This window comes from Malus domestica, chromosome 08, assembly GCF_042453785.1.
Source record: "Malus domestica chromosome 08, GDT2T_hap1".
Taxonomy (NCBI): Eukaryota; Viridiplantae; Streptophyta; class Magnoliopsida; order Rosales; family Rosaceae; genus Malus; species Malus domestica.
The window spans coordinates 27,113,108-27,125,866 of NC_091668.1; the positions used below are offsets into that span (position 1 = coordinate 27,113,108).

Genomic DNA, 12,759 nt, shown 5'->3' on the forward strand with positions numbered 1-12,759 from the left:
GATGCCAACTTGCATACGTTGTTCAAGTGAAGGTAAAAGATGAAATCATGAAGAAAATTTCTCTAATCTGCGCAAAAATAGTAGGATTAATTGAGAGGGACAAGTTTTCTTCATGACTTCATCTTTTACCTTCATTTGAACAAAATATGAAAATTGACGTCCATATTTCTATTCAGCATTCACACAATCTAGTAAATTGTCCAAACAAAACTAATCCTAAGCATCAAACGAGCCCAAATATACTAAACTCTCCATGAACAAATGTTTATATAAGATCGAATCAATCCCTCGATTAATTTAATGCAATATGTATTCAAGTATGAAAATGGCTATTACTTTGAGGCAAAGGCCATTATGTGCCCTTATTATCTTTTATTTATGAGGTGTGACAGTCATACATTTTTTTTTACTTCTCACATACCTTTTTAATTTTCGACAGTCGGATCGAATGAATTGAAAAAGATCAAATGATAAAAATTAACAAGGGGTGTGTAGATATATAGTACACCCCAAATTATTTATTTATTTAAAATATAACTCTAAGAAGTCAGTATATACCACAACTAGCTCAAGTGTGTACATTGTTGTATTATTAATGTAATATAAAGCATTAAAGCTGGCAAAAACACTGGAGATTTTTTGGTTGAGAGTTTTGGGGGAATGTATATCATTTGACTGTGGTTAGAAGTGGGTTGAATGCCTCTAGTCTTTTCAGGTCTAGTACTAGAAATTAGTCCTACCTTTCGAAGTATGGGATACCCATCAGACTTCCAAAAAAAAATAAATAAACATGTAATATTAATCATATAGTGGAATGTTTGTAAAAATTGTTCCCCTACAAAGTGTGGGATAGCTCAGGCTTCGAAAAAAAAATGTAGTATTAAGCATATAGTGGAATGTTCTGTAAAAATTGTTCCTCACATCATTAATGAATTCCTCGCGGTATCAATAAAGAACTTAACGTAATTAACCTTCTATCTACGCCACTTGTAAAAAGTGAGCCAGTCATAACATACACGAACCAACTAATCCAAATAGCACAGAGCGAAGAAAATCCTCACATTAGGGAGAAAAATAGAGGAAAGATAAACTACCACAGACCTTTGCCTTTGACTGTAGGGCTGATAGTAATCTCTCTTGGTCTGTTCCCTTCATCCACTCTCTGTTTATTCTATTTTCTATCCATCTCCATCTCCTGGGTTGTGGTAGTTCGTTGCTCTCTTGAGAAATTTTCTTTAGCAGCTATGACCTAGTGCTTAACATCGAACCTTAGTGCAGCAACTGTTGTTCAAATTTGAGATCGTGATTTTTGTGCACTTGAAACAGATTATGAGGATGAAGTTCGATTTGTAATTCATAGCAATACTTTTTGTTGATGGTTGTAAGATCATCAAAGAGTGATGCTGCCTTTTCATTGTGGTTTCTTTAACTATAGGTCTCTGACTTCTAAATTTAGTACTCGTTGATGCTATCATGCATGTGTGACCTCTTATTTGTGCTCCAGTATCCACTAGCGGCCCTTTACCACCTTAGTGGAAAGAAGTACCTCATCGGTGACTAATTTAACAAAATCTATCGTTTAACCAAAAAAAAAAAATTCCACTACAAGTCTTCCCCTTTTAACTTCCACAAAATAAACCCTAACCCTAAATTCAACGACAACAAGAAACTGTAACTTTCTAACAATAAATAATTTAATTTTCAGTCTTCATCGACTCCTTCAAAAGCCCATGCATAGTCATCGCGAAGCTTCTGCTCTTCCTCGGGCGTGAAATCACTCTCGACGCCGAACAACTTCCTCACGTACTCGACGCTCTTATTCTTGATCCGATCGGCGACGCACTGGTTCAGCACCTCCAGCATTTGATCGACGTTCAAGTAATCGGCGGCCAGGGTCAGCTCCATCACGTTACCGGTGGTCTCATCCTTGACGAAATCGTTGTTGAATTTCCTAAGCTCCTTCTTCGACACCTCCTCGTGCTCCGCCTTCCGATTCAGATCTAGGCTTTTGGTGCAGAAATCGATGATCTTGACGAGCTCCCCGCTGTGGACGTTCGGGACCGGCATCACCATGTCGCGTGCCACGCTCTCATCTTGGAAGAATGTCTTGACAGTCTGGAACTGCATCGCGACATTCTCCTCGATCTCGAAGATCTCGCCATCAGAGGTCTTGAGGGAGATCTTCTTGCTCTCGTAGTTTTCCGTCGCCGACTGCTCCTCTTCCTCGGTGTCAGTGGCGTCACGAGCTTCGATATCCTCTTTCTCAGTCGACATGTCGATGAGCACGGTTCACGAATCTAGGTTTAGGGTTTAGGATTTAAAGAGAAGGGGATTATATATATAGGGGTGGTTTGGGATTTTCCGAAAGGAACTGAGGTGGGATTAATTCGTTCCTAATTAGGATTAGGGAGAGTTTGTGTGTGGCTTTAATCGTTAATGTGCTAATCACACGTTTGGGATGGGAATGAGAATCCATGAAGTATTTGGAGTTCCTGCGGAAAACCAGGACTTTCACATTTGACATGTTTATATCTTTGATCATGTTGCAAGCATTGTTCTAAAAATCCCCGCCTAGCGCCGCCTAGATGTTAGGCGGCTGGCCACCATCTCGATTAATGCATAGGCGTTTGAAAATTAAGAAGAGTGCTAGACCTGATGAGGCGCCTGCCTGGACCGCCTAACCCGTCCAGACCCGCATAGGTTGCGATTTACTTAGACAGAAAATAGATAACTTTTATTTTGCATTTCATTTTTTTTCAAAAAATTGTAAGAGACTTGTTGAATACTTAAATGAACACATATTATATGCTTGTTCCCCATGTTTTCGTTATGTTCCAATACTTCATAATATATATGTCATTCTATTTTATAGTTTATGACATAATTATATATATTATATATTTTAAGTATAAACAGACATTTATTTACCTGAAATATAATAAATTTTCTTAAATCCGTTTAATCTGCCTAAGTGCCCGCCTAGGCGCTAGACCCTAGCCTGCCGCCCGACTAGCGCCTAACGTTTTTTAGAATCTTGGTTGCAAGTGGCCCTTTATAACTGTGGTGGAAAAGTGCTGAGTCATTGCATGATGGCGTGAGTTCGAACCTTGTCGATGGCTAACCTAACATTTAATCTAACAAAATCTATGATTTGAAAATATCTTTAATTATCTCCAATGAAAATTTCTTTGATTCTCTCCCAGACCCTGCGTAAAGCGGGAGCCTTGTGCACTGGGTACGACCTTTTTTTTTAGTTAATAAAAAAACATCAACAAAACAGTATATCTAAACTACATATTAATGAAACTCTCTTTGTCAACCAAAAGATGGTGAAAAGGCAATTTAGTCCTCTACCACAAATTAAAATTATGGGCAGTTAAGTAAATTCACACAAACTAAATTTTACAATTTTTTTTAAATCTCACCTACAGGTGATCCTAACATCCTCTAATTTGAAAAATAAAAAATAACATACAAACTTCTCTCTCCCATTCCACGTTCCTCTTTTTTCTCCCTCTCACTTTCCCATTTTAAAAACAAATATTATCTTTACCAAAAAAAAAAAACCAATATATTTGACGAGTTTCACAACCTTCTTTAATATTGTGTTTATTGATTCTTCATGTATGTTACGAGTACTGTTTCATATTCCATTTGATTTTCTTCTAATACATTTTCTTCGTACCTTCAAGGTTTTTGAAATAAAAACCTATTATCATAAAAATATTTGTAAGGGTATGTGCGATTCGGTTTGATTCAATTAAATACTAAAAATATAATCAAATCAACTAGTATTCTATAGTTCAATTTGATTCAGTTTTGACCAATACCACTATATATTGAAAACAAAACCAAACCAAAGCATTGTTAATCAATTTGATTCGGTCAGTTAAAGTCAATTCCAATGCACTAATTAAAAAGGTCAACATTTCAAGAATTTTAATTTCTAAACATCCTCACACCTAACACATTCCAATTCAGTCAAAAGACTAAGTTTAACAGAACATAAAATTTCATCAAGTTAACTAGGACTAAGTTTTAATTAAATAAAATATCATACTAGAAAACGATTTACTAGTTATAATTTTACATAAACATAAATACAGACATATCTCCTAATTATTAATAGTCATTACAACTTATATCATGTAGGAACTCAAAGTATGGTACCGTAAGACTTCCAAATAACCTATAATAAGTCGACGTGTGCAAAATAAATAAAATGAACAATTCAAAGATATATGATCGATTCAGTTTAGTTTTAGAACTCTTTGGAAATACTTTTAAAATGACTGAAATCACTTTTGGTGAAATTGATTTTAGGTTCCAAAAGCGCCTTAAGTGCTTGTTGGATGAAGTACCAAATATGTGCTTCTTGCAAGAAGCACTTAAAGTATTTTTCCAGGATCTACTTGGATTTTTATTAAGGATTGGTTTTTAAAATATTTTTATCAAAAGCTTCAGCCATTTTTAAAACACTTCCGTCATTGTTTCAAAAGTATAAAACCAAACCAATAAAAGTCAGTTCTGTTGATGCTACCTGTTTGGATACTCCAAAGAAGCAGCAAGCATCCGTACTATGCTTGTGTAACGTGTCACAAGTTTTTTTATTTTTTTATTTTTTGAGCAAATGATAATATCTATACTAAAGGGGAGGGGTTGGGCTTAGTACTGATTTTACTGAAGTGATTTTATAAAAAGTGAGTATAAAAAAAAAGCTGAGCTGAAAAATGTATTTGGTAAACACTTAAAAACAACTTATTTTCACAATGTTGGGTGAAAAAAAAAACTGAAAACGTGAAGCAGCAAAAATAAGCTTATTCTCACAGCACAACAGAAACAGTCTTTTTCGAAGCACAACAATACCAAACCAGTCATTAGCATACTGGGCTTACAATAATATGACTCAAATTCGTTTTTGGCAAGAATCATATTTAAGACTGTAGACATCGAAATTTCGGTAAATAAATGTTGACCGATAAATCAAAGTGTCAACGCTCATGTATTACATAAATTTTACACGTAGCGTGTGACTCAACGAAAATTGAAATAAGTTGGAAAAGTCATCAAATAGGACACGTGTCAACACCTGGCAGAAACGACTTATTTCATCTGGAATATTATATTCAAAATTAGGCCTTGGAAAATTCTATAAATACAAGCCCATTTCATTCATTTGAGGGGGGGGGGGAATTCATATTACACCTTGAAGCTCTGAAGCTCTGAAACTCCGAAGCTTTCAAGCATCCAGGTTCTCGAAGAATCAAGAAAGCCTTCTTCGTTCTTCGTTCATCGTTCTTCTAAGATCAAGCCCCGACGGCCCTTTGGATCAACAATCATCCACCTTCAAGCCCAAGCCTCAACGGCCCATTGAAGAAAGCATTCATCGTTCATCGTTCATCAACTGTTCATCCTCAAGGATCAAGCCCCAACGGCCCCTTTGGATCGACAACATCAACGAATCCGCTCATCCGCTGTTCATCAAGCCCAAGCCTCGACGGCCCTTGAAGAAAGCGTTCATCGTTCATCGTTCATCAACTGTTCATCCTCAAGATCAAGCCCCAACGGCTCCTTGAAGATTCGCTCAAATCCACCTTCAAAGATCAAGCCCACGGCCCTTTGAAGAAACTTCCAACTGTTCATCCAAGATCAAGCCTTGACGCCCCTTGGATCAACGAAACACCTACCAATCAACACCTTACGGAGATCGAATCAGAGGATAAATTTGAGAGAGATTGTAACCCAAAATCATCAAATACAAATATTTGTTTGTGCACGTTTGTTCTTGTCTCTTTCGTTTCAGGAATTTTCCGTGTTCACAAATTGGCACGCCCGGTGGGATCATCTCTGCCTCTCATCTCTTTCTCCAAAATTCAAGCGCACTTCGAAAATTAATGGCATCAAGGAAGGCTCAAACTGTTCCCGCAACCGGCGCAAAGAACAAGAGCGTCCTCGTCGCAAGTGGTGTCACTTTGGGCATCACGACTCGAAGCATGGCAAGAGCTACTTCTGCCACCTCTTTCACCTCTGCATCAACTCTGCCAAAGGGACAAGAGTACCCCAGGCGCGAGCCTATGATCACCTTAGCCTCACTAAGGGCACCAAGGGGGGAAAGACCAAGGGAATACTCCGAATCCATGCTCTCCGATGACGATTCAAGCGGCAGTTCAGCCATGCAAGTCATGACCGCTGGAGCAACTTCAGTCGAGGAACAGCTTGCTCAAATGAATGAAGCAATCGCAAGACTAACTCGAACTGTGGAAGAAAAAGACTTGCAAATTGCGGCATTAATCAACCGACTGGAGGCGCAGGACAGCGAGAAACCCGACCCAGAGGATGATCCACTAAAGGGAGGAGCTGGCGGAGACGAAGAACCCCCGGTGAAGAAAATCGATGCGAAGCCCGAGCCAGACCAAGCAGCGGCACTCATGGGATCTCTTTCTATCCAGCAGCTGCAAGAGATGATCACCAACACCATCAAGGCACAGTACGAAGGGAGCTCATATACCTCCGGGTTGTACTCAAAGCCGTATTCAAAGAAGATCGACGCCCTAAGGATGCCGAGGGGTTATCAACCACCAAAGTTCATGCAATTTGATGGAAAGGGAAACCCGAAACAGCACGTTGCCCACTTCGTTGAAACTTGCAACAACGCAGGAACCGAAGGGGACTACCTCGCCAAGCAGTTTGTGCGCTCGCTGAAAGGAAACGCCTTTGAGTGGTACACGGATCTGGAGCCTGAGTCTATCAACAGTTGGGAGCAATTGGAGCGGGAATTCCTCAATCGCTTCTACAGCACCCGCCGCACTGTGAGCATGCTAGAGCTAACAAGCACAAAGCAATGGAAGGACGAGCCAGTCATGGACTACATCAACCGATGGCGTAATCTAAGCCTCGACTGTAAGGACAGACTCTCCGAGATTTCTTCAATCGAGATGTGCATCCAGGGCATGCAATGGGGTTTACAATACATCCTTCAAGGTATCAAACCACGAACTTTTGAAGAATTAGCCACCCGTGCCCACGACATGGAGTTGAGCATCGCCCACCATGGAAAGAAGGAGCCAATCACCGATTTGAAAAGGGATAAGGTGTTCACTTCAAGAGCAGACAATCATGGGAAAAAGCCCGCCAAGGAAGCTTTTACCACCAATACCACCCCTATCAATACCTCGTCTGTGCCCGTCAAAATCTCTTTCAATAAAGCAAGAGAGACGAAAAAAGGTGAGCCTTCCCACACCCAAGATAGGTACAAAAACACCTTGAGGGAATTGGAGCAGAAGGTATACCCTTTTCCGGACTCCGACATGGACGCAATGCTGGACGACCTATTGGAGAAGAAGGTGATTGAGTTACCCGAATGCAAACGCCCTGAAGAAATGAATCGCATCAATGATCCCAAGTACTGCAAGTACCATCGTATCGTGGGTCATCATGTGGGCAAGTGTTTCATCCTAAAAGAACTCATCATGAAGTTGGCACAACAAGGACGGATTGAGCTCGACCTAGAAGACACAGCTGCGACGCACACCACTACGGTCGTGTTCGGATCCTTTGATCCTGTGTTTCTTCAAGAAATGCCTGACCATGCTCGGCAATACTCGAACCACACTGCACATTCTGCACCACCGTCACTGGGGGCAAGCAACCAGGACGCACCTATTGACGATGACAAAGGATGGACATTGGTGACCTATGAGAGGACGAGGAAACCAAAACCGCAAGCTATAAAGCAAAAGGGGGAACAAGGGAGAAAACACCGCCGTCGCGGCAATAGGAAGCCTCAGAGAAACATAAGAGCTGCTAAGCCAATATATGCTGGGGAACCTGCGGAGCAAAAGCCACGCATTCCCGTCTCATTGCACGAGTACTTCCCGGAGGACTTCTTCCAACATTGCACTATCACCGCATGTCACATGGTCGAAGTAGAAATGGAAGAACCTTCAAAGGGCAAAATTGTCGCCGCTGAGGGAGAAAATACTCTGACACCTGAAGAAGGTCTGCCAATACACTTTAGCATCGAGGAAGCGCTACAATTGCCAAAGAAGATACGAAGGGCATTGGCAACGGTTTTAGCGAGTCCGAACGACCACGAAGTGCAAGAAAGCAAGAACGAAGGCTTGAGGCCTCGGCCACACGAGTGTGCCACATGTTATGCCACCGAGGACACAATCCACTTCGCCGACGAAGACTTGTTGCTAGGATCCAAGCCTCACAACCGACCTCTCTTCGTCTCTGGGTACGTAAGGGAGCATAAAGTCAGCCGCATGCTTGTGGACGGCGGGTCAGCCATAAATATCATGCCAAAGTCAACAATGACCGCAATCGGCATCAAGGTGGATGAACTATCCCTAAGCCGTCTACTAATCCAAGGTTTTAACCAAGGAGGACAAAGAGCGATGGGCATGATCCGAGTGGAGATGACCATTGGTGAACTCAAGTCAAGCGTGATGTTCCACGTGATTGATGCAAGAACTTCCTACGGTCTGCTCTTAGGAAGGCCTTGGATCCATGCAAACGGAGTGGTACCGTCCACCCTTCACCAATGTTTAAAATTTTACCAAGAACGAGTGAAGGTGATCTATGGCGACACCAAGCCATTCACCGAAGCTGAATCACATTTCGCAGACGCCAAGTTCTACATAAATGAAGACACGGTGCCCGAAACTCTTCCAAAAGAGATTAAATCCATGAGCAAAGCAGCGCCTAAAAAACAGGAGTGGCAAGCTATGCCCAAGAAGCAAGAAGAAGAAGCTATGCCATCTTCAAGCAAAAATGACGACGAGCTTTCTAAACCTGCAACAACCAGAGGAAGTAGGACGACCTCAAACGGACCAAGCGTACCCGTCTTCCGGTACATCCCGACCTCGAGAAGAAAGAATGGTCAATCCCCGTTCGAAACTGCAGCGAGCAAAGCCGATGCACAGCGGCACATAGATAATGTAAAGTTGCTAAAAAAGAATGCAGTTTTGCCTCTGACCCAGCTAGGCGACACTAAGGTTGCAAAACCATCACAGGGCTTCATAAAATGCCTGCCAAAGGGGGTAGAACCAAGCTTTCTCCCAACCAAAAGGACCGAAGAAGGTTTTGATCCAAACGCCTACAAACTTATGTCGAAAGCTGGGTATAACTTCACCTCCTCTGCAAATTTGGGAAAGAATGATTTGAACACCGTCAAAGACAACGAACGTGATCTCACTAAAACTCAGAAGAAGTTAGAGAAGCATGGTTACGGGGTTAGCAACAACAAAGCTGGGCTTGGCTTCACACCAAATGCACCGGTGAAAATCTCCAGCAAGGCAAAAAATGCTAGCGCCCAACACATCAGCGTACACATTATACAAGATAGAGAGAAGCCTCAACCTGCCCCCCGGACATCAGTATTCGATAGAATGAATTGTTCAAAGCCCAGAGTTTCGGCACCTAAACTCATTGGCGGTCAAAACAAAACTTCCGTCTTCAAAAGGCTTAACACGTTAGTATCTCGAGGCTCTGTTTTCAAAAGGTTATCAAAACCTAAAAAGCAAAGCAATACGACTAGCTTTCCTCCACGACAGTCAGTTATGGAAAGACTTGGAGAAGCCAAAGAACCTTCCAAAAGGAGAAAGACGACACCAGAAGTAGAAGAGATCGATCGCCTGGCAGAAAAGGATGGCGTTCGAAGTTCCATTCCTTCAAGAATGAAGCGCCAAGCAATATTGGAGGTTGACACAGTTGGATCACTGAAAGTGAAAAGGCGCACCATCATTCACACTGGACAATCTTCATGCCAACTAGCTCGGGAGGTTAACACCGAAGAAGAAGCCCAAGACATCTTCCACATCACAATCCAAGAAGGTGAAGAAGATGAAAGCCTCGAAGAAGATGTCATTGCGGCACCGTCACAACTCGAAGATGGGGGGCAAGCCACAGTTGACGATCTCAAAGAACTCAACTTAGGCACAAGTGAGGAACCGAAGCCTATCTTCGTAAGCGCATTACTAAGTGCAGGCGAGATAGAGAAGTATTACCAGCTGCTATTAGAGTTCAAGGACGTCTTTGCTTGGACCTACAAGGAAATGCCCGGCCTCGACCCTATCATTGCTGTGCATCATCTTGCAGTCAAGCCTGGAACGCGACCAGTAAAGCAAACTCAAAGACGCTATCGATCCGAGCTCATCCCACAAATCGAGGCCGAGATTGACAAGTTGATCGAAGCAGGCTTCATTCGAGAGGTGCAATACCCCAAGTGGATCTCCAACATCGTCATAGTCCTTAAGAAATCTGGACAAATACGTGTTTGCGTGGACTTTCGAGACCTCAATAATGCTTGCCCGAAGGATGACTTCCCCTTGCCAATCATTGAGATCATGGTGGACGCAACCACTGGCCATGAGGCACTATCATTCATGGACGGCTCTTCTGGATACAATCAAATTCGCATGGCTCTTGAAGATGAGGAACTAACAGCCTTCCGCACTCCAAAAGGTATTTACTGCTACAAGGTAATGCCCTTTGGTCTGAAGAATGCTGGAGCTACATATCAACGCGCAATGCAGAAGATCTTCAATGACATGCTACATAAGAATGTAGAATGCTATGTAGACGATGTGGTGGTCAAGACAAAGAAAAGATCAAATCACTTGAAGGATTTGCGAGTAGTGTTCGAAAGGTTGCGAAAATACAACCTCAAGATGAACCCATTAAAGTGTGCATTTGGCGTCACATCTGGAAAGTTCCTTGGCTTCATCGTCAAGCATCGTGGCATTGAAGTGGACCAATCAAAGATTAAGGCCATTCAAAGCATGCCCGAGCCAAGAAACCTGCACGAGTTGAAAAGTCTACAAGGTCGGCTAGCCTTCATTAGACGCTTCATCTCCAACCTTGCAGGGCGTTGTCAACCGTTCAGTCGACTCATGAAGAAAGATGTTTCGTTCGTATGGGACAAAGCATGCAACAATGCTTTTGAAAGCATAAAGAAGTATTTATCAAGTCCACCTGTCCTGGGGGCACCTGTACCAGGGAAACCGCTCATATTGTACATTGCTGCTCAGGAAAGTTCAGTTGGAGCACTCTTGGCACAGGAAAACGAGGCCCAGAAAGAAGGAGCGCTCTACTACCTCAGTCGAACGCTTACCGACGCTGAATTGAACTATTCCCCAATAGAAAAAATGTGCCTAGCCTTGATGTTTTCCATCCAGAAGCTCAGACATTACATGCATGCTTACACCATCCACTTGGTTGCTAAAGCTGACCCGGTCAAATACGTCATGTCTAAGCCAGTTTTGACAGGGCGACTAGCTAAATGGGCATTACTTCTCAATCAATACGAGATCATCTACGTCTCAGCTAAAGCCATCAAAGGACAAGCGCTAGCAGACTTCCTTGCTGACCATCCAATCCCGGCCGATTGGAAAATCTCAGACGACTTGCCCGACGAAGAGGTGTTCTGCATCGATATATTCCCGACATGGACGATGTTCTTCGACGGATCTGCACGAGCAGACGGAGCGGGGGCAGGAGTAGTATTCATGTCGCCACAAAGGCAAGTACTACCTTATTCATTCCAGCTAAGCGAATTATGCTCCAACAATGTCGCTGAGTACCAAGCACTGATCCTCGGGCTCCAAATGGCAATCAACATGGAAATCGCAGCCCTTGAGATATACGGCGACTCCAAGCTCATAATCAATCAACTCCTGACTGAATATGAGGTGAGGAAAGATGACCTTGTCCCATACTTCCGGCTGGCAACGCAGTTGCTACAAAGGTTTGAGGCCGTAACACTAGAACACGTGCCAAGAAAAGAGAATCAAATGGCAGACGCTCTCGCCAACCTAGCCTCGAGCATGACATTAGGAGAAGACGAAGCTACAAACGTGCCAGTCTGCCAAAGATGGGTAATCCCGCTTGTCACCGAAATGGTATTAAGTGATACAAACGTTATTTCAATACTTCCGGTCAACGTTGAAGAGTGGAGACAGCCTCTGATCAACTACTTGGAGCACGGAATGCTTCCAGATGATCCGAAACACCGCTCTGAAATACGTCGACGAGCACACCGCTTCCTCTATTACAAAGGAACACTCTACCGGCGATCGTTTGAAGGGGTACTTCTGAGATGCCTAGGCGAGGAAGAAGCCAATCAAGCCATGGAAGAAGCACACTCAGGAATATGTGGAGCGCACCAGTCCGGACCAAAGCTTCATTTCCAGCTCAAAAGAATGGGTTATTACTGGCCAAGCATGGTAAAGGACTGCCTAGAATACGCCAAAAGGTGCCAAGCCTGCCAATTTCACGCCAACTTCATACATCAACCGCCTGAACCATTACACCCCACAGCTACTTCATGGCCGTTCGATGCATGGGGATTGGATGTCGTAGGACCAATTGCGCCAAAGTCATCTACAGGAGAGGCTTACATCCTGGCTGCAACAGATTACTTCTCTAAGTGGGCTGAGGCCATACCCCTGAAGGAAGTCAAGAAGGAAACTGTCGTTTGTTTCATCAAGGGACATATCATCCATCGATATGGGGTGCCGCGCTACATTGTCACCGACAACGGAAAGCAGTTCTCAAACCGACTCATGGACGAGCTCTGCGAGAAATACAGGTTCAAGCAGCACAAATCCTCCATGTATCATGCTCCGGCCAACGGTCTTGCAGAAGCATTCAACAAGACATTGTGCAACCTCCTGAAGAAGGTAATCGGTAGAACAAAGAAAGACTGGCATGAAAGAATAGGCGAAGCCCTATGGGCATACAGGACAACATATAGAA

General features: G+C 42.9%; 1 protein-coding gene across 1 annotated transcript; it reads right to left on the minus strand.

Annotated features, from left to right (window-relative positions):
- Positions 1–1,665: 1,665 nt before the first annotated feature.
- Positions 1,666–2,287, minus strand: LOC103441753 (SKP1-like protein 11). Its single transcript, XM_008349613.3, has one exon. The coding sequence runs from the start codon at positions 2,272–2,274 to the stop codon at positions 1,702–1,704; it is 573 nt and encodes a 190-aa protein (XP_008347835.3). The 5' UTR covers positions 2,275–2,287; the 3' UTR covers positions 1,666–1,701.
- Between the last annotated feature and the right edge of the window lie 10,472 nt (positions 2,288–12,759).